General features: G+C 44.0%; 1 protein-coding gene across 1 annotated transcript in view; it reads left to right on the plus strand.

Annotated features, from left to right (window-relative positions):
• The first annotated feature begins 1332 nt into the window (after window positions 1-1332).
• LOC106574007 (E3 ubiquitin-protein ligase RNF220) overlaps window positions 1333-23764 on the plus strand; it is a 49461-nt gene continuing 27029 nt past the window's right edge. Inside the window, exon 1 of the mRNA XM_082962398.1 lies at window positions 1333-1974. Coding sequence (XP_082818524.1) covers window positions 1341-1974 — 634 coding nt within the window. The 5' untranslated portion in view covers window positions 1333-1340. The remainder of the gene's footprint in view (window positions 1975-23764) is intronic.

Genomic DNA, 23764 nt, shown 5'->3' on the forward strand with positions numbered 1-23764 from the left:
ACCGCTCATTTGGGGACCCCGAGACGTTTCACAATTTTGTTGTGGCCCTGAACTATCTCGCCTGATTCACCTAATCAACGCCTTGATGATTAGTTGACAAGTTGAATAAGGTGTGCCTTCTCTGGAATATATCAAACACAATGGGATGGCTTGAAATGTTTCTAATATATAGGTTTGGCGTGTTAAGTCTAAATAGACCTATATAATACACAAACAAAGCTGAAAAAAATCTCTTGCAGGGAGTCTAATGGATGTTATAACGCTCTCACGTTAGAATGAGTACCGAGTAGTAAATCAATGAGGAAGGGAAGCGCTGCTAAGGTACACAATAGTAGATTTTGGTAGACTGAGTGGTGTTTAAAAAGTCACTTGGAGCGAGAGAAAACGCAGTAGACATGCGACCTCTTTCATGTGATTGTTTTTTGTTGAACAGAAGTTTTTTAATTTGCACATTCATGTGTAAATTTTTTAAAATAAATATATCAGAGTTCACTATAAGTGTAGATGATCAATATCAAAACGATCTCTTCATAACCAAACCTGTAAGAAACATCATTTTTAATTGATCATTTCTCTGTAGCCTATAAAAATGTTAATTTCAGAAACTTTAACATTGAGAAAACAAACGATTCGTTTCATAATCTTCAAGATCTGCACATTTAGAATTAGACACCAATATTAGGATTATTTTATAACGTTTTATGCAGATCACACAAAAAAAAATTATATTCACCCAAAGCTCTATTTGATAAAACGTAATGTCAAGCACATGGAAATATATGCGTTTTACGGTTTTTTCTATTGTATGTTTGTATGTTTTTTTTAATGTAACTTTAAATTTCATTTAACAGCACATTCTCAGTTACTAATACAAATCAGCGCAGCTCTCCCTTTCCCAGTTTGGTTAGTTAGACTATGAAAGTGTGTTACCATTCTTAACATCATTTTCTGTCCAAATTGCACATTCCTTATGGAAATGTCTTATTTTTGGTAAAGTTATTATTTAACATTTGCATTAGTTAATTGTGTCACAGTTCTGTTTCATCCCCCATATCTTTCTTATATCACTTTCATTTGTGACAATAGTATTTTATCAAGTTCTATTACATTTACTGTACATCATTTAGCAGAGCATTTAGGGTTGTGCCTTGCTCAAGGCCCCATCGACAGATTTTCATCTGAACCAGTGACATTTCGGTTACTGGCCCAACACTCTAAGGATGGACTCACAGTGAAGTCATTCAGCATCAACCTCATCTGTCTCCAAAGCACACCATTACTAAGCCCATCCCCTATTGACCAGTCCCCTCTCGCTTTAGGGACAGTGTGGAGTGGATTGGATGGATCTCCACTGGCCCGCCTTCAAGATGGACAGCTCCTCCTACCTACCCGGTCCCCTGGCGTCCCCAGCCCTGATGGTGCTGGCCTCCACAGCCAAGACAGGCCGCGATGCCTCCGTCCCCTGCCAGGCCTCCATCCCCTGCCAGGCCCCGAGGTCCTTCAGGGTCCCAATCTCTGAGAAGGACCTCCCCTTCCCTTCCGGCTCCTACACATTTTCCTCCATGTACAACCGTCAGGGGCCTATCTCCGGCCACGGCTCCTTCCCTGCCAGAGACTTCCCTGCCTCCCTGCTCCACCTCAATCCCCAGTTCCAGTTTCACCCCAACAACCTGGACTGCCCTTCCCTGGGGATGCTCAACCACATTGGGGTAGGGGCCTTCCGACCCTTCTCCTCCCCGCCAGAGGAGAGGGAGGCCAGTGGTTATCAGTCAGCCTTCACCCCTGCCAAGAGGCTCAAGGGCTGCTACACAGATTCTGAGGGGAAGGAGTATGATTTTGGAGGAGGGTGTTTCCTCTCTGGCTCACCGGGATCACTCAAGGCCGCTGAGGATTCTGGGAGGAAGTTGTTTACGGTGTCTGGGCTGCTGTCGGACAGAGAGGCCTCGTCTAGTCCTGAGGACCGCAAGGAACACTGTGAGTATCCTCTGTATATATTTCTCCAAGCATATCTGTATGGGTGGTAATATACTGGCAGTAATACAGTGTGATATAAAGACACGCAGCAAAATCCTCATACCAGGCTAGCAGGAATTGTACGCTTTTTTTATCCATGGTTTCAATACAATCGATGAAATCATTGACAGTTATGGAAGGCTTACATCTTGAATTTTTAATGTGTGTCTTTATGGAGTGTGTCCTTTCTACTCTTTGACAATCTTAACCCAAATCTTTTCCTGCTTGTGCAAAGAATGTGACACTCTCTTGGACTTGACATGACCTGACAAAAAATGGCCACTGGTCCATGTTTCTGGTTATTGGTCACAGATTACCATTAGTACTACCACTGAATGTATAGTTTTTCAATAAGGTGGAAGACAAACATAAGAGGGGGGGAAGTTTGAGTGAGAAACACCCTATTCAGAGATAACGAGGTGGCAGAGCGAGCAAGGCAGCCATGCGACGAGAAATGACGCAGCTCTCTGCTCCACAAATTACATCAACTCAATATGGCCACCCACGCAATCATGAGCCATCTGTTGTGTTGACAAAATGAAGGAGAGAGGTGTCAGTCAGAGCGACGGGGCGAGAGCTGCTCCTCATTACGCTAGAGGATAATTGCCCGACGGGGCACGACGACGCTCGCCTGCCCTCGTCTTGCCTCCACCTCCAAAGAGTGGGAAGGAAGGCAGACATTCCAGCACAAGGCATGATGGGAAATCTAACCCCCGCACGGCCACCAAGGTGGCGCCTGACAGATGAAAGTCCCCAGAGAGAGAGGACCCACAATCCTCAGTAGATCAGGGGAGGGCCATGTTGAAAATAATGACAATGAGAGAGGGGGGAGGAGGTGGGAGAACCATGACATCCCCCCATATAACATAGATACTTTTCATCCCACATCAAGGCCTGGAGCTGGGATGCCTTGTCTTAACAAAAGAAGTGGAGTGTTTTTGTGTGTGTGTGTGTGTGTTTGTTTGTGTGTGTGTTTGATTGTTTGTGCGTGTGTGTGTGCAAGCCTGTGAGTGTCTGGCTTTGTGGAACCTCCTGGTTTTGAAATGCTGTCGGGTGAATGACAGGCAGGAATCCCAATAATGAAACCTAACAGTGACAGGAAAGGAAAGATGCCAAACAGGTGTATGTGCGTGTGTTTATATGCTTATTTTACGAGAGCGACACCCTGTGTGTGTGTGTGTGTGTTCATATTACCTCCAAACAGAGAATAATTTGATGAAAATACAGGCATGGATGGACAGGGTGCATGGAATAGGGCTGCCGAACCCAAAGTGGGTGTAGCTCAAATCAGTTCTGGAAAAATGTACTCTGAGTATTAGAAGCAGCTTTTCCTTTTTTATCCAATTAGATTGAAGCTCAGGCAAACTCAGGGCTTTGATGCAGTTGAGCTGCCAGCACTTTTCTAAAGTCTGATATTTGGTTCCTCTTGACTGACTTACAGTGTTAAGCTTTGGTTCCTCTTGACTGACTTAGTGTTAAGCTTCAAAACGTACAGGGGTGACACTCTGGTTGCTACGTAGAAAACCGCGCTATGATCATTCATGATAATACATGGACATGTAGCCTACATATGGACATGTATGACCCATACCTGACGATCCATACATCACGACCCATACAATACGACCCATACAGCACGATCCATACCATATGACCCATATTGCGCAACCCATACCCTAGGACCCATAAAACACGACCCATACATCACAAAACACACTACAAATCACCAAGTTTGTTCACAGGCATTCTTTTTGTCCCTCTCTATTCTATCAATAAATTATACATTTTATTTGGGGTGGCAGGTAGCCTAGTGGTTAGAGCATTGGATTTGTAACTGAAAGGTTGCAAGATCAAATCCCCAAGCTGACAAGGTAAAAATGTGTCCTTCTTCCCCAGAACAAGGCAGTTAACCCACTGTTCCTAGGCTGTCATTGAAAATAAGAATTTGTTCTTAACTGACTTGCCTAGTTAAATAAAGGTAAAATAAAACATGTTGGAAACCCTGTTTGTAAGCTTTTAAATGCTATCAATCTAAACCTTTTATCTTTTCCAGTGATGAAGACATGGATGTTCCAACACAACACAATGTATCATGGTACGGTGGGGTATGCAAAATGGGTCAACTTTGAGCATCTCCTGAATGTTTGTGCTTTAAGGTCCAAAAAGTAACTTTCTGACCACTTCTACAACGGGCAAAAATGTATGAAAGCGTTCATTCAAATTAAAAGAGGTGCTGTCAAAAAGGGATTGAATTCCAACAGATTTACCCATCTTCTATGCACTTAGAGATACATTCATTAGCATACAGTCTCCAGTTGAAATCTATCTACAGGAGCTCACTGTGAATGGGCATATTTTGTGAGTATATCAAGAGTTAAAAACGGTTCTACGTGCTCTGGTTAGACAGGCTTGTTATGGCTATCCTGGCTGTTTGTCTGACACAGTGTTTGTTTATATGTCTTCAGTATCATTGTGTTGCTTGATGTCTCCCTTCTCTTCTCCAGTATCCAAACCACATTACCCCAGGGGCCATATGTGCCAATCGTCTCAGAGTAGGAGTGTTGATTTAGGATCAGATTTGCTTTTTTACATTACAATGAATAAGACTACATGGGCAGAGGGAGGGCCTGATCCTTACAGTAGATCAGCATTATGGCCCCAGACGTTTTATCTGAAGATGTGCAGACGAACAGATGTGACAGCTGTTTAAACGGCTCCTCTTTTTCAAAGGGCAGATGTCTCCAGCGCGGCGAATCATGCTGATTTTCCTCAGGGAGATGTTTCAAACTTCTAGGGGTTGAGCTGTATATCTAAAAGGATACAAAAACAGAAGAAGAGAATGATAAAACATCTTCTACTGCAGCTTTCCTGACAGACGGACAGTGGTGATCTTGCCTTCAAATCCCTGTGCTGTTATCACACCGTATGGTGTTGCGGTTGAGTTACTGTAAGGGAGAGTTCTGATTGGTGTGTCTAGTTGTATGAATAGTAAATGTGGGCAGGTGAGAAAATAATTCTGTAGCAAAGTGAAGCCATCAGACAGTTACATCTGTCTCTATGTGTGTCTGTCTCTATGTGTGTCTGTCTGTCTCTATGTGTGTCTGTCTGTCTCTATGTGTGTCTGTCTGTCTCTATGTGTGTCTGTCTGTCTCTGTGTGTCTGTCTGTCTCTGTGTGTGTGTCTGTCTCTGTGTGTGTGTGTCTGTCTCTGTGTGTCTGTCTCTGTGTGTGTGTCTGTCTCTGTGTGTGTGTCTGTCTCTGTGTGTCTGTCTCTCTATGTGTGTCTGTCTCTCTATGTGTGTCTGTCTCTCTATGTGTGTCTGTCTCTCTATGTGTGTCTGTCTCTATGTGTGTCTGTCTCTATGTGTGTCTGTCTCTATGTGTGTCTGTCTCTATGTGTGTCTGTCTCTCTATGTGTGTCTGTCTCTCTATGTGTGTCTGTCTCTCTATGTGTGTCTGTCTCTCTATGTGTGTCTGTCTCTCTATGTGTGTCTGTCTCTCTATGTGTGTCTGTCTCTCTATGTGTGTCTGTCTCTCTATGTGTGTCTGTCTCTCTATGTGTGTCTGTCTCTCTATGTGTGTCTGTCTCTATGTGTGTCTGTCTCTATGTGTGTCTGTCTCTATGTGTGTCTGTCTGTCTATGTGTGTCTGTCTATGTGTGTCTGTCTCTGTGTGTCTGTCTCTGTGTGTGTCTGTCTCTGTGTGTGTCTGTCTCTGTGTGTGTCTGTCTCTATGTGTGTCTGTCTCTATGTCTGTCTGTCTGTCTCTGTGTCTGTCTGTCTGTCTGTCTGTCTGTCTGTCTGTCTGTCTCTGTGTCTGTCTGTCTGTCTGTCTCTGTCTCTGTGTGTCTGTCTCTGTGTGTCTGTCTCTGTGTGTCTGTCTCTGTGTGTCTGTCTGTCTGTCTGTGTGTCTGTGTGTCTGTCTCTGCGCGTGGTGTGTGTGTGTGTGTGTGTGTGTGTGTGGTGTGTGTGTGTGTGTGAGAGAGACTACATCTTGGGAATAAAGAGCAGAGCAGATAGATGTGTATGCATGAACATGGAATGGTTCCTATTGATCTCCTCTGTTAGATGTAAACAGTATGTCTTACAGGAGACATCAATCAATACACCCTCAGCTGGACAGCTGCTCTGAAAGAACACACACACACACACGTAAACTGTGTCTGGAACCAACTAAACCCATAAAGCATCACATGAGAATTAATCCCTGTGGCAAGTCTGCATCTGTGTCCCATATGGCCCCCTATTCCCTACGCAGTGCACTACTGTGGGAACACATTGTCATTTAGAATGTAGCCTACCATTAATCTATGGGATATTGATTCTGTACAGGCAGGTTTGGTGTTCCCTTGACTTCCATAGCAGGCGTGTATAACAGACCGTAGAGGACTCTTCAACACTGAACACATCTGGTGAACCAAGCCCTGGAGTGTTACGCTCCAACGTTTCCCCTCGCCCATTCTGGTAACTTCCCTGGGCCTCGCTTCCCCATCAGTGGAGGATTTAGTTGTTCTCTGTCCAGTTATCCCATAAAATTCCCACAGTCCCTCAACAGCAGATTTTGCCACCCATCCTGATAAGGAAGATTTCCCCCATATCTGTGTCCAATTCAAGTGACTGGGAACAGGAAGCGTTAATCCGAGACTCCGTCAAGTTGCAGAGTTTCCGAGTCATGGTGTGAATGAGTGGACGTACTGTACATCTGCTACAGAGATCTCCCCTCTCTTTGCCACACACATAAGTTAGCATTAGACTGAGGGGGGTTAAGATCAGAAAGAGATAGAATAACCCAACCAAACATCCCCCAAATCAAAGGGATCTTCTAATGGTACGATCCATTTGACAGCTGTGTTACCATACTGTAGATGAAGAGAATGTCTGGACCATGTGGACTGCACTTTGGGATTTCAGACACATTGTCTGAGAGAAGAAGCATATGAATGAGATGGTGACTGTGTTTGATGTTCGAGGGTCGTGTTTGACTGTTGCCCTCCTGTCGTGGCAGTAATTTGTTCTTCTAATGTGCTCTTAAGTGGAGAGCTTTCATCGTGGCGGGGGGGGGGGGGGGGCTGTTATTCTCTTTCTTTCTCGTTCCCTTCATCTTGTCTGGCCAGGAGCAGCAGTGTGTGGAAGTGGTAGAAGTTATCCTTCCATAACACCCCCACACAGCACATTGATACATTATCCTTCCATAACACCCACCCACAGCACATTGATACATTATCCTTCCATAACACCCACCCACAGCACATTGATACATTATCCTTCCATAACACCCACCGACAGCACATTGATACATTATCCTTCCATAACACCCACCGACAGCACATTGATACATTATCCTTCCATAACACCCACCGACAGCACATTGATACATTATCCTTCCATAACACCCACCGACAGCACATTGATACATTATCCTTCCATAACACCCACCGACAGCACATTGATACATTATCCTTCCATAACACCTACCCACCCACCCACACAGCACATTGATACATTATCCTTCCATAACACCTACCCACCCACACAGCACATTGATACATTATCCTTCCATAACACCTACCCACCCACCCACACAGCACATTGATACATTATCCTTCCATAACACCTACCCACCCACACAGCACATTGATACATTATCCTTCCATTATACCTACCCACCCACACAGCACATTGATACATTATCCTTCCATAACACCCACCCACACAGCACATTGATACATTATCCTTCCATAACACCCACACAGCACATTGATACATTATCCTTCCATAACACCCACCCACCCACAGCACATTGATACATTATCCTTCCATCCATACCACCCACACACAGATTAGAAACCCCCATCCCAAACTATCCTTAGGACTTGTTATTCCAACCCCTAACATTCATTTAATCCATAACAACCTCTTTACACCACATCTGCCCTAGACTGGCTCGTAACGGTCTGCCCTAGACTGGCTCGTAACGGTCTGCCCTAAACTGCCTCCCACTCCAACCAACCTCTATAGTCCCAAGTAACATTCACTGTACTGTCGTCTGTAGTGCCCATATCCTCAACCAGCCACCACACACACCCACTCAGTGTATAGACACAAGAGGGGTTGTCTGCGAGTGACATGGAATCCATATGTCCTCATTCAGGTCTAAAAGGAGCCCGGTTAAAGTGTGTCAGTCAGCCCAGCGGCCAGACTGGAGGACTTTTACAGTAACATGGAGAGAGAGATGGTAACGCTTCGTCCTAAATAGCACCCTATTCCCAATGGTGTGCATCTTATCTTTCTGCATTCTCCTCATATTGAACAGCAGTGTAGACTGAGAATACGTGGGTTGAGAGGACAAAGAGAGAGAGATTATGAGAGAGGACCAGGGGTCGTTAAAACAACAGTCTGCTTCAACAGAGCCTCTGTCTCCCTGCACCTGATGGACCTGATGGACCTGCCGCGTCACATGGTCTGAACGCCTCTCTCTCTGATCTCACTTCAAAGACCCGTGGAGGGAGATGGAGACCACAAGTGTAGAGGAGAGATGAAGGGTGGCGGGGGGCTTTGGGTGGCTGGATGTAGGGACGGCTGCGTCCCAAATGGCCCCCTATTATTCCATATATAGTAACTACTTTTTACCAGAGCCTTGTGTGGGGGAGTGCACTATATAGGGAATAGGGTGATGTAGTCTAGGGTGAAGGGGACGGGGGCTGCGGTTGTGGATCACTGAACATATCGCCTGTTCTGTCCGTGTTCTGTCCCTGTTCTTTATTTAACCAGGTAGGCCAGTTGAGAACAAGTTCTCATTTACAACTGCGACCTGGCCAAGATAAAGCAAAGCAGTGCGACAAAAACAACAACACAGAGTTACACATGGAATAAACAAACATACAGTCAATAACACAATAGAAAAAAGTCTATATACAGTGTGTGCAAATGGCGTGAGGAGGTAAGGCAATAAATAGGCCATAGTAGCGAAGTAATTACAATTTAGCAAATTAACGCTGGGATGACAGATGTGGAGATGATGTGCTAGTAGAAATAATGGTGTGCAAAAAAGTAAATAAAAACAATATGGGGATGAGGTAGGTAGAATGGATGGGCTATTTACAGATGGGCTGTGTAGCAGCGATTGGTTAGATGCTCAGATAGCTGATGTTTAAAGTTAGTGAGGGAGTCTTCAATTTCAGCTTTAAAAAAAAAAAAAAGTATATATTTTTTTGCAATTCCAGTCATTGGCAGCAGAGAACTGGAAGGAAAGGCGGCCAAAGGAGTAGTTGGCTTTGGGGATGATCAGTGAGATATACCTGCTGGAGCGCGTGCTACGGGTGGTGTTATCGTGACCAGTGAGCTGAGATAAGGCAGAGCTTTACCTAGCAAAGACTTATAGATGACCTGGAGCCAGTGGGTCTGGCGATGAATATATAGCGAGGGCCAGCTGACGAGAACATACAGGTCGCAGTGGTGGGTGGTATATGGGGCTTTGGTGACAAAACGGATGGCACTGTGATAGACTGCATCCAGTTTGCTGAGTAGAGTGTTGGAGGCTATTTTGTAAATGACATCGCCAAAGTCGAGGATCGGTAGGATGGTCAGTTTTACAAGGGTATGTTTGGCAGCCTGAGTGAAGGAGGCTTTGTTGCGTAATAGGAAGCCGATTTTAGATGTAATTTTGGAATGGAGATGTTTAATATGAGTCTGGAAGGAGAGTTTACAGTCTAACCACACAGTATTGAATGTCCAAAATCCCAGGACAGTCAGTATTATCGCAGTATCCTACCACTATGTCTGGGTGGGCTAGAACCAACCTGCCGCTGGGTCTAGCTTCTAACTGGAGATGATCCAGCCTCATTAGCGCATGCTAAAGTCACTCTTTTGAAGCCATGTTCATAGGAGATTGAACATTCAACTGAAAGTGTCCTCACTACAGCACCACAGCATGACCTGATTGAACAAAAACAGAGAGGTGAGGATCTATAACTGGCCGACGCTGGCCAACACTGCCAGAGCTCTTTGTTCTTCAGTGTTAGCAGACCAGGAGGGAGTATCGCTGGGGGGTATTGATGAGCACCACACAGGATCAAGCTCACCAGGGCTACAGACACATGCGGTCGAACGCGTGCATGTGTGCAAACGCGCGCACACACACGCTGGCACAGAACATCAGTCACTGTGTTTCTCCACTATAAAGGCTCTGTTTACTTGGCTGCCCTTATCCCAGTGATAGTGCTGGGTCGGTGTCTGTGTGTCTTGTCTTGTCTGGCTGTCTGGCTGGCTGGCTGACTACCTAGCCCTGAATAAGGCAACCACTGCTATGTTCAGTCCCTCTGGCCCGCTAAATGACAAAACAGACAGGCAGACAGACACACAGACAGGCGGACAGACAGTTAGACAGACCGACAGAATGACAGTTAGACAGACCGACAGTTAGACAGACTGATCAGGACCCCTGTCCATGTGATCTTGTTCATTATGATTGTAAAGTTAAAAAGCTGATCCTAGATCACCACTCTAAGATGATTCATGAATACGGGTCCATGTCTTTCTATACTATGTCCCTCATACCCGCAGCAGTGGTACGTGACTGAGACAGTTTCTGATGCTATCTGTATGAGGAGAGGAAGCAGGGTCACTTTGAGGGCTATGTGTGGTCTTTCTACTGCTGGTTCATAGTAGTCCTGTTTTACTGTTTCCACCCCCTTACACCTGTGGTGTATGGAGGACAGGCATGTGTGTCTGCATGCGTTCATGCATTCGTGCAATTGTGCATCCGTAAGTCGAGGTCCCCTGCTATCTAGTCCTGTTGTCTGTGAGTGTTCAGGGTCAAAGTGCTTGATACAATCAGCTTTGTAGAATGAGCCTTTCATTTCCCCCCATTAAGCACTGAGTGAGTGAGTGAGTGAGGATATTAGACACATATTTCCCTCATATTACACAGACCCACAAAGAATTTGAAAACAAATCCAAATTAGATAAACTCTCATATCTATTGGGTAAAATACCACAGTGTGTCATCACAGCAGTAAGATGTGTGACCCGTTGCCACAAGAAAAGGGCAACCAGTGAAGAACAAACACCATTGTAAATACAACCTATATTTATGTTTATTTATTTTCCCTTTTGTACTTTAACTATTTGCACATCGTTACAACACTGTATATAAACATAATATTACATTTGAAATGTCCCTATTGCTTTGGAACTGTTGTGATTGTAATGTTTACGGTTAATTTTTAATTGTTAATTTCACTTTTGTTTTATCTATTTCACTTGCTTTGCCAATGTAAACATATGTTTCCCATGCCAATAAAGCCCCTTAATTGAAATTGAATTGAGAGACAGAGAGACAGAGAGAGGCCAGAAGTGTGTGTTAATAAGTGGGTAGAGAAATAGGCTCATAAAATACAGACCCCCATCTAATTAGCGCATAACGAGGGGCTTTGATGGCTCTATTAGCCTCTTAATGCCACCTCATCCAGACCCACTCAGGCCACACACTCAGACACACACACATACACACTTTATTGCCAAGAGAGAAATGTCTTTCTTTCAGGTGCAGGGACTGGGACACTCACAGTTCAGATAACTAGAGGACTTGACCATGGTTTATAGCCAGATGGTAGAGTTATCATGACAGTAGACAGCGGGATCTAACTGTCACTGTAGGATCTATGATCAGATGCTACATTTGATTTCCCTTTCAATCTCCTTTACTGTCACACGAGTGCAAGTGTAAAGCATTTGAGTTACAGGCCCCAGGTGAACACTAGTCAGCGTATGTCCCATAACTGTCACCTAGCCTGGGACAGATGTTAGCGCTCAGACAGTGAACCGGTTTATACACTATATGACCAAATGATGTGGACACCTGCTCGTCAAACATCTCATTCCAAAATCATGGGCATTAACATGGAGTTGGTCCACCCTTTGCTGCTATAACAGACTCCACTCTTCGGGGAAGGCTTTCCACTAGATGTTAGGAACATTGCTGCGGAGACTTGCTTCGATTCAGCGACAAGCGCATTAGTGAGATAAGGACACTGATGTTGCGCGATTAGGCCTGGCTAGCATTTGCCGTTTTCAATTCATCCCAAAGGTGTTCGATGGGGTTGATGTCAGGGCTCTGGGCAGGCCAGTCAAATTCTTCCACACCGATCTCGACAAACCATTTCTGTATGGACCTCTCTTTGTGCATGGGGGCATTGTCATGCTGAAACAGGAAAGGGCCTTCACCAAACTGTTGCCACAAAGTTGGAAGCACAGAATTATCTACAATGTAATTGTATGCTGAAGGGTTAAGATTTCCCTTCACTGAAACTAAGGGGCCCGAACCATGAAAAACAGCCCAGACCATTATTCCTCCTCCACAAAACTTTACAGTTGGCACTATGCATTGGGGCAGGTACTGTTCTCCTGGTATCTGCCAAACCCAGATTTGTCCGTCGGACTGCCAGATGGTGAAGCGTGATTCATCACTCCAGAGAATGTGTTTTCACTGCTCCAGAGTCCAATGGCGGCGAGCTTTACACCACTCCAGCTGACGCTTGGCATTGTGCATGGGGATCTTAGGCTTGTGTGCGGCTGCTCGGCCATGGAAACCCATTTCATGAAGCTCCCGATGAACAGTTATTGTGCTGACATTGCTTCCAGAGACAGTTTGGAACTCGGTAGCGAGTGTTGCAACCCAGGACAGACAATTTTTACATGCTACGCACTTCAGCACTCGGTGATACCGTTCTGTGAGCTTGTGTGACCTACCACTTTGCGGATGAGCCGTTGTTGCTCCTAGACGTTTCCACTTCACAATAACAGCACTTACAGTTGACCGGGGAAGCTTTAGCAGGGAAAACATTTGACGAACTGACTTGTTGTAAAGGTGGCATCCTATGACAGTGCCACGTTGAAAGTCATTTAGCTCTTCAGAAAGGCCATTCTACTGCTGTGAGTCTTCCTGGGTAAGTCTCTAAGCTTTCCACACCTGGATTATGCAACTTTTGCCCATTTATTCTTTTCAAAATTCTTCAAGCTCTGTCAAATTGGTTGTTGATCATTGCTAGACAACTATTTTCAGGTCTTGCCATAGATTTTCAAGTAGATTTAATTCAAAACTGTGACTTGGCCACTCAGGACCATTCACTGTCTTCTTGATAAGCAACTCCAGTGTAGATGTGGCCTTGTTTTAGGTTAATGTCTTGCAGAAAGGTGCATTAATCTACCAGTGTCTGGTGGAAAGCAAACTGAACTGGGTTATCCTCTATAATTTTGCCTGTGCTTAGCTCCATTCTATACATGTTTTTATCCTGAAAAACTCCCCAGTCCTTAACGATTACAAGCATACCCATAACATGATGCAGCCACCAATATGCTTGAAAATATGGAGAGTGGTACAATGTGTTGTATAGGACTTTCCCCAAACATAACACTTTGTATCTAGGACAAAAAGTGAATTGCTTTGCCACATGTTTTGCAGTATTACATAGTTGCAAACAGGTTGTATGTTTTGAAATATTTGTCTTCCTTCTTTTCACTCTGTCAATAGGTTAGTATTGTGGAGTAACTACAATGTTGTTGATCCATCCTTAGTTTTCTCCTGTTAGATTAATTCAACTCTGTAACTGTTTTAAAGTCAGCATTGGTCTCATGGTAAAATCCCTGAGTGGTTTCCTTCCTCTCTGGCAACTGAGTTAGGAAGGACGCCTGTATCTTTGTAGTGACTGGGTGTATTGATACACCATCCAAAGTGTAATTAATATCTTCAGCATGCTCAAATGGATATTCAGTGTCTGTTCTTTTTTTCTCTCACTTATCTGCCAATAGGTGCCCTTCTTTACGAGGCATTGGATAAACTCCCTGGTCTTTGTGGTTGAATCTGTGTTTGAAATTCACTGCTCAACTGAGGGATGTTACAATTATCTGTATGTGTGGGACACAGAAATTAGGTGGTCATGTTCAATACTATTAAATACTATTACACACATATTCCATACAACTTATTAAATGACTTGTTGAGCACATTTTTACTCCTGAACATATTTAGGCTTGACATAACAAAGGGTTTGAATACTTACTTATTTTCTCAAGACATTCCAGCTTTTCATTTTTTATTAATTTGCCTATAACACAACCAAATGTGGAAAAAGTTAATGGGTGTGAATAGTCACTGTAGCTGACTATTGCTACTCTAATCTAAAATGAGCTAGCTAACTAGCTGGCATAAGGGAATACATTCCCAGCACAGAGGAGTTATTCTGTTTGATAGAGCAACGTTATTAGTTTCCCTGCAACCCTTTCATTCTAATAGTACTAGATCATATTCTTGACCTTCAACAGATTGTCAGGAAAAACAAACTCAGTTGGGAGAGTAAAAGCTTTCAATTCAATGGTGCTCTGTTTCAAGTTGTGGGCACAGAGACGTATGAATGCCACCATGGGGGAAAGACAGACAAACAAAAGCCAAAGAGAAATATGCTACTGAAATGAACAAGAAGGCAGTACGTTCAAAGACAGATCACTGTAATTCATACCATACACGTTTACAACATTCATTTCATTTGAATAATGTTGAATTACTAACTAACAATGGAATGTTCCTCAATAAAATGCAAGAAGTTGGGCCTTTAAACGGGTTTCCCAACTCCCGTGGCACTTATTGCAGTACCATTGTATGTGTAATGTGTATATCAAACTGTATTCCTATTGTGTAGGGCTATAAAAGTACCATGTATGAAAAGTGTATAAATAATGTATATGTAACAAAATATCTGTAAAAACCTAAAATGTAAAACAAAGTTACTTTTGTCCTCCTAAGAGGGGGGTGGATGGGCCAATAAAATAAATATAAATTAAGAGTGTAAGTAGGGTTAGGGTGGTGAGTTTCCCTGTGTAGAGTGGGGTTAGGGTGGTGAGTTTCCCCTGTGTAGAGTGGGGTTGGGGTGGTGAGTTTCCCCTGTATAGAGTGGGGTTGGGGTGGTGAGTTTCCCCTGTATAGAGTGGGGTTAGAGTGGTGAGTTTCCCCTGTGTAGAGTGGGGTTGGGGTGGTGAGTTTCCCCTGTATAGAGTGGGGTTGGGGTGGTGAGTTTCCCCTGTATAGAGTGGGGTTAGAGTGGTGAGTTTCCCCCTATAGAGTGGGGTTAGGTTGGTGAGTTTCCCCTGTATAGAGTGGGGTTAGGGTGGTGAGTTTCCCCCTATAGAGTGGGGTTAGGGTGGTGAGTTTCCCCTGTATAGTGGGGTTAGGGTGGTGAGTTTCCCCTGTATAGAGTGGGGTTAGGGTGGTGGGTTTCCCCTGTATAGAGTGCAGTTAGGGTGGTGGGTTTCCCCTGTATAGAGTGGGGTTAGGGTGGTGGGTTTCCCCTGTGTAGAGTGGGGTTAGGGTGGTGGGTTTCCCCTGTATAGAGTGGGGTTAGAGTGGTGAGTTTCCCCTGTATAGTGGGGTTGGGGTGGTGGGTTTCCCCTGTATAGTGGGGTTAGGGTGGTGAGTTTCCCCTGTATAGTGGGGTTAGGGTGGTGAGTTTCCCCCTATAGAGTGGGGTTAGAGTGGTGAGGTTCCCCTGTATAGTGGGGTTAGGGTGGTGAGTTTCCCCTGTATAGTGGGGTTAGGGTGGTGAGTTTCCCCTGTATAGTGGGGTTAGGGTGGTGAGTTTCCCCTGTATAGTGGGGTTAGGGTGGTGAGTTTCCCCCTATAGAGTGGGGTTGGGTTGGTGAGTTTCCCCTGTATAGAGTGGGGTTAGAGTGGTGAGTTTCCCCTGTATAGAGTGAGGTTAGGGTGGTGAGTTTCCCCTGTATAGAGTGGGGTTAGGGTGGTGAGTTTCCCCTGTATAGAGTGGGGTTAGAGTGGTGAGTTTCCCTTGTGTAGAGTGGGGTTAGGGTGGTGAGTTTCCCCTGTATAGAGTGGGGTTAGGGTGGTGAGTTTCCCCTGTATAGAGTGGGGTTAGGGTGGTGGGTTTCCCCTGTATAGAGTGCAGTTAGGGTGGTGGGTTTCCCCTGTATAGAGTGGGGTTAGGGTGGTGGGTTTCCCCTGTGTAGAGTGGGGTTGGGGTGGTGAGTTTCCCTGTATAGAGTGGGGTTAGGGTGGTGGGTTTCCCCTGTATAGAGTGGGGTTAGAGTGGTGAGTTTCCCCTGTATAGTGGGGTTGGGGTGGTGGGTTTCCCCTGTATAGTGGGGTTAGGGTGGTGAGTTTCCCCCTATAGAGTGGGGTTAGAGTGGTGAGGTTCCCCTGTATAGTGGGGTTAGGGTGGTGAGTTTCCCCTGTATAGTGGGGTTAGGGTGGTGAGTTTCCCCTGTATAGTGGGGTTAGGGTGGTGAGTTTCCCCCTATAGAGTGGGGTTGGGTTGGTGAGTTTCCCCTGTATAGAGTGGGGTTAGAGTGGTGAGTTTCCCCTGTATAGAGTGAGGTTAGGGTGGTGAGTTTCCCCTGTATAGAGTGGGGTTAGGGTGGTGAGTTTCCCCTGTATAGAGTGGGGTTAGAGTGGTGAGTTTCCCCCTACAGGTGGGCTGTAAGGCTATGTTGTATTAAATAAATACATGATTGTTGTAAGTGCCTAAGTGCCAAATAAAGTAACACGTTTTCATCTTAAATCACCCAATAATCCGCCAATAGTAAAAAATTATGAAATCTGTGAAACATTTCTGTGAAACTGTACATTTTACTTGTGAATTTGTGTTAATTTGTTTACCTACATGCCATTTTATAAACAATGCAGATATTGGAGTAACTTTGAGTAAGGGCAAACATCATGATACGCTTGCAAACTGAGTTTGAATAAGACATCTGATTACCACTTTGCATTTAGAACGGTTGGTTTTATTAAATCTAATAAATAACCAAATCTGTGATGGATGACTAGATAAAAGAAAAGCATGTCTCTCGACTGCCCCTGCAATCGGCATGCCCGTCATCCAACTCCCTCGTTTGATTGGTCGTTTCCCACAAACCATAAGCGTCATCGCACATCACACTGCCTCATGTGACTGGTAGCTTTCTGACTTTCTGGCTGTGGTAACTAATGACGACCCAACTGACACACTGTCCTTTCCCTTTTTTACTGGTTTCTAGATCAGTTTCAAACATCATTAAGCATGTATTTCAATGAGGCTAGATTGATTACAGTTAGAAGACTAGAGGCAGAGTTCATTCATTGCCTTCCGGGTGAACATGGTCTAAGAGGAGAGCCTGGCGGTTACTGTCCTCATTTACGGATAGAGAGAGATGATTGGCTAAGGACGTGCACGGCCGTGCACACAGCTGATGGAACTAAAGTGACCCGTAATGAAGAAGATAAAAGGAGAGCGAGAGAGCGAGGGGGAGAGAAAGAGAGACAGACATACGGAGAGAGAAAGACAGAGAGAGACACAGACAGACAGAGAGACAGACAGACAGAGAGAGAAAGAGAGAGAGGGGGGAGAGAAAGAGAGACATAGACATACAGAGAGCAAGACAGAGAGAGCAAGACAGAGAGAGAAAGAGAGAGAGAGACAGAGAGAGAAAGACAGAGATGAGAGGGAGAGACAGAGAAGAGCGAGAAAGAGGTTTGTAATATTGGTTGGAGGTCTTTGTTCCGATTGACCCGTGGTCATAAGGCCTTATTATTGATCTGGCGGTCATCAGAGAAGGGCTATGGGGCTGAGGTGGTTCACAATGAGTCAATTTAAGTTCTGATTTGAGGTTGAATTCAACTAGGACTTGAAAGAGGGAGCACAGCTGCTCAGCTCAAAGCAAAAAGTTGCTTAGATGCACTTGCACACCCACAACATATACACCTGCGCGCACGCACGCACGCACACACACACACACACACACACACACACATATATAGTCACACAAACACACACACATATACTCACACACACACACACACACACATATAGTCACACAAACACACACACATATACTCACACAAACACACACACATACACACACACACACGTATACTTGACCTTGTAGGCCTACAGTATAAACACACAAACACAGTTTTACTTGTTATTGTTTGGTTCCTTACTGTGACTTCCAGCTGCGGTCCTCCATGTGCGCTTTTAATGTACAATGTAGACATAAGGCCCTTCAACAATGACTTAATACAGCCTTTATTAATCAATGAGTAATCATTACATTCCTGATGAGACATTGATTCAAGGTAGTGAGTAAGTGTGGTGGTAAGGTGGGTGGTGGTGGGGTATCCTTAGGACATTATACACAATGGATTGGGCAGTGTGAGGCGAAACTGGGAACTAGGGTCCACGGGGTTCTGGTCAAATGTAGTGGACAAACTAGGGCGTAGGTTGCCATTTGGGAATCAGAGGACGTGTGTATTACGGTAATTGTCCAGTGAAACGAGTTACGGAAAGGGATTTCCCAACATTCCATTAGCTTTTGTTTTGTACTGTATTCCCGGGGAATTCTGGGATGAATAAAAATGCAAAAAAAAAACTAACATACTTTTAAAAATCAAAGAAAAGGGAAATGACTCTCCTCAGCAGATGTATTAGTAACAACATGGCCTATAATGTTACTGTATTAGTAACAACATGGCCTATAATGTTACTGTATTAGTAACAACATGGCCTATAATGTTACTGTATTAGTAACAACATGGCCTATAATGTTACTGTATTAGTAACAACATGGCCTATAATGTTACTGTATTAGTAACAACATGGCCTATAATGTTACTGTATTAGTAACAACATGGCCTATAATGTTACTGTATTAGTAACAACATGGCCTATAATGTTACTGTATTAGTAACAACATGGCCTATAATGTTACTGTATTAGTAACAACATGGCCTATAATGTTACTGTATTAGTAACAACATGGCCTATAATGTTACTGTATTAGTAACAACATGGCCTATAATGTTACTGTATTAGTAACAACATGGCCTATAATGTTACTGTATTAGTAACAACATGGCCTATAATGTTACTGTATTAGTAACAACATGGTCTATAATGTTACTGTATTAGTAACAACATGGCCTATAATGTTACTGTATTAGTAACAACATGGCCTATAATGTTACTGTATTAGTAACAACATGGCCTATTATGTTAATGTATTAGTAACAACATGGTCTATTATGTTAATGTGTTAGTAGCAACATGGTCTATTATGCTAATGTAGGAATAACAATCTGGCATATTATGTTAATTATTAGTAACAACATGGTCTATTATGCTAATGTAGCAATAACAACGTGGCCTATTATGTTAAATATTAGTAACAACATGGGCCTATTATGTTAATTTGTAGTAACAACATGGCCTATTATGTTAGTTTGTAGTAACAACATGCCCTATTATGTTAATGTAGGAATAACAACATGGCCTATTATGGTACTGTATTAGTAACAACATGGCCTATTATGTTAATGTAGGAATAACAACATGGCCTATTATGTTACTGTTTTAATAACATCATAGCCTATTATGTTACTGTGTTAGTAACAACATGGCCTATTATGTTAATGTAGGAATAACAACATGGCCTATTATGTTACTGTTTTAATAACATCATAGCCTATTATGTTACTGTGGTAGTAACAACGGTCTATTATGTTAATGTAGGAATAACAACATGGCATATTATGTTACTGTTTTAATAACATCATAGCCTATTATGTTACTGTGTTAGTAACAACGGTCTATTATGTTAATGTAGGAATAACAACATGGCATATTATGTTACTGTTTTAATAACATCATAGCCTATTATGTTACTGTGTTAGTAACAACATGGTCTATTATGTTAATGTAGGAATAACAACATGGCATATTCTGTAAATGTTTTAGTACCAACATGGCCTATTACGTTAATGTGTTAGTAACAACATGGTCTATTATGTTAATTAGTAGCGACATGCCTATGGTACTGTTCATTAAATAGCGTAGGCCATTATTCCCCCAATAAAAACAAAAGGCGGCCTACGTTCTTCTCCTCCTCCCTCTACTTCAGAGAGTCTCTATTTGTCCCAAATGGCACCCTATTCCCTACATAGTGCCCTACTTTTGACCATGATCCATACAGTTCTGGTAAAAAGTAGTGCACTATAGGACACAGCCTGTGCTACACGTAGGAAGAGAAGGGCTGAGTAATATCCTTTAATATCCTTGATGTGATGTTTTCAAAAGGAAGCAGGTTGTTGTGGGAGACCGGAAAGGGCAGGCACAGGTGTGGTGGGAGCCAATGACTTGTATGACTCAGGTCTCCTCTGAACGCTTGCCAACTACAGCCCACACAATCCTACTCCCCCCCCCCCCCCCTTTCCTTCCAGTAGCCGAGTGATGACTGATGAACGAGGACAGCATCGCAAGACTGCCATACAGAAAGACACAGATGCACACATAATCATAACCCTACCGTTCAAAACAATCCAATCTTGACCAGTGCCCATGTCTGTCAATCATAGTTATACCACGGTTACTGCAGGTTATTCTTTACAGCATGTTCCTATAGCCTTGTTCATGCCCTGGCCTAGCTTAATGTCCCAGGGTTTTTATTTTTTTTTACATTTTATTTCACCTTCATTTAACCAGGTAGGCTAGTTGAGAACAATTTCTCATTTACAACTGCGACCTGGCCAAGATAAGCAAAGCAGTGCGACAGAAACAACAACAGAGTTACACATGGAATAAACAAGCGTACAGTCAATAACACAATAGAAAAAAAAGAAAGTCTATATACAGTGTGTGCAAATGGCATGAGGAGGTAAGGCAATACTGTTACGCTCGTCGATGGAAGGATTGGACCAAGGTGCAGCATGGTAGGCGTACATCTTATTTTATTAAAATGAACACCGAAAACAAATACAAACGAAACGTAACGTTCAGTGGGGCTAACAGCACAGTAGCAAAAACAAGATCCCACAAACTAAAGGTGGAAAAAAGGCTGCCTAAGTATGATCCCCAATCAGAGACAACGATAGACAGCTGCCTCTGATTGGGAACCATACCCGGCAAACAAAGAAATAGAAAAACTAGAATGCCCATTCAAATCACACCTTGACCTAACCAAATAGAGAAATGAAAAGGCTCTCTAAGGTCAGGACGTGACAAATACATAGGCCATAGTAGCAAAGTAATTACAATTTAGCAGATTAACAATGGAGTGATAGATGAGCAGATGATGGTGTGTAAGTAGTGATACTGGTGTGCAAAAGAGCAGCAAAGTCAATAAAAACAATATGGGGATGAGGTAGGTAGATTGGGTGGGCAATTTACAGATGGACTATGTACAGCTGCAGCGATCGATTATCTGCTCAGACAGCTGATGTTTAAAGTTAGTGAGGGAAATATAAGTCTCCAGCTTCTGCGAGTTTTGCAATTCATTCCAGTCACTGGCAGCAGAGAACTGGAAGGAAAGGCAGCCAAAGTAGGTGTTGGCTTTGAGGATGACCAGTGAGATATACCTGCTGGAGCGCGTGCTACGGGTGGGTGTTGTTATCGTGACCAGTGAGCTGAGATAAGGCAGAGCTTTATCTAGCATAGACTTATAGATGACCTGGAGCCAGTGGGTCTGGCGACGAATATGTAGCGAGAGCCAGCCGACTAGAGCATACAGGTCGCAGTGGTGGATGGTACTGTGATAGACTACATCCAATTTGCTGAGTAGAGTATTGGAAGCTATTTTGACATCATCGAGGATCGGTAGGATAGTCAGTTTTACGAGGGTAAATTTGGCGGCGGGAGTGAAGGAGGCTTTGTTGCGAAATAGAAAGATGATTCTGTCACGCCCTGACCATAGAGAGCCCTTGGTTCTCTATGGTATAGTAGGTCAGGTCGTGACTGGGGGTGTTCTATGTTGTTTATTTCTAGGTTGGTGTGCTTGGTATGGTTCCCAATCAGAGGCAGCTGTTTAGCATTGTCTCTGATTGGGGATCATATTTAGGCAGCCATTTCCCCACTGTATTTTGTGGGATCTTGTTTTTATGTAGGTGCCTGTTTGCACTTCACTGTCTTCACGTTTCGTTTGATCATTTATTGTTTTTGTATTTTGCTGAAGTTTCACGTTATAATAAAGATGTGGAATGCTACTCACGCTGCGCCTTGGTCCAATCATTACGACGATCATGACAGAAGATCCCACCACAACAGGACCAAGCAGCGTGCCCAGGAAGAGAGTGTATCCTGGACTTGGGAGGAGATCCTGGATGGGAAGGGATCCTGGACTTGGGAGGAAATCCTGGCAGTACAGGATCGCCTTCCTTGCAGGAGTGGCAGACGTAAGGTTATGATGGAGGACAGCGACGACACCGGGGTTCGCGGCCACATTGAAAGCCCCAAAAACTGCCCGAATTTTTTTTGGGGGGGGGGCACAAGGGTGGTCGGCGGAACCGAGGAGTGAACCAGAGCCAGTCTGGGAGAAGAGGGAGAAACTGGAGGAGAGTGAACGGAGAGAATCAGAGACCGTCAGTGAGTTAAGGGAGAATTTGGAGGAGAGAGAAATGAGAGAGTTATTGAATTGGTGGAGGATGCACGACATTTGCCCTAAGGAGCGTGTTATCGGTTTAATGCCACCTGAGTCAGCTCTCCGTACTCGTCCTAAGGAGCATGCTATCAGTCTGGTGAAAGTTGTGCCGGCTCCACGCACCAGGTCTCCAATACACCTTCCCAGCCCTGTACGTCCTGTGCTAGCTCTCCACACTCGCCTTGAGGAGCGTGTCATTTGTTCGGTGCCATGTGTGCCGGTTCTACGCACCAGGTCTCCAGTGCGCCTCCACAGCCCAGTACGTCCTGTGCAGGTCAGGGCGTGACTGGGGGTGTTCTATGTTGTTTATTTCTAGGTTGGTGTGCTTGGTATGGTTCCCAATCAGAGGCAGCTGTTTAGTGTTGTCTCTGATTGGGGATCATATTTAGGCAGCCATTTCCCTACTGTGTTTTGTGGGATCTTGTTTTTGTGTAGGTGCCTATTTGCACTTCACTGTCTTCACGGTTTGTTTGATCATTTATTGTTTTTGTATTTGCTGAAGTTTCACATTATAATAAAGATGTGGAACGCTACTCACGCTGCGCCTTGGTCCAATCATTACGACGATTGTGACATATTCTAGATTTGATTTTGGACTGTAGATGTTTGATATGAGTCTGGAAGGAGAGTTTACAGTCTAGCCAGACACCTAGGTATTTGTAGTGGTCCACGTATTCTAGGTCAGAACCGTCCAGAGTAGTGATGCTAGTCGGGCGGGCGGGTGCGGACAGAGAACGGTTGAAGAGCATGCATTTGGTTTTGCTAGCGTTTAAAAAAATATAAAATCAAGCCTAATGTCCCAGGGTGAAATCAAGCCTAATGTCCCAGGGTGAAATCAAGCCTAATGTCCCAGAGTGAAATCAAGCCTAATGTCCCAGGGTGACATGAAGCTTATTGTCCCAGGGTGACATGAAGCCTATTGTCCCAGGGTGACATGAAGCCTATTGTCCCAGGGTGAAATCGAGCCTAATGTCCCAGGGTGAAATCAAGCCTAATGTCCCAGGGTGAAATCAAGCCTAATGTCCCAGGGTGAAATCAAGCATAATGTGCCAGGGTGACATCAAGCCCTGATGACGTGATATTCTGTGAAGGTCACGTCAGTCATCTCAGCTCTGTTTGTCTCTACAGTACTGGCACCTGTCATATGGGCGCTGGCATCAGCCCACAGGGTGACTATGGTATTTTCAAGGATGTTTGTGTGGTTGTCTGATTTCTCTGTATTGGTGGTGTGGCATATGAGATAGGTTTGATATCCCCTACATACAGTATGACTTTAAGCACTTGCTATGCTAACAGGATCCC

The sequence above is a fragment of the Salmo salar genome, chromosome 16, assembly GCF_965601325.2.
Source record: "Salmo salar chromosome 16, fSalSal1, whole genome shotgun sequence".
In the NCBI taxonomy this organism is placed as follows: Eukaryota; Metazoa; Chordata; class Actinopteri; order Salmoniformes; family Salmonidae; genus Salmo; species Salmo salar.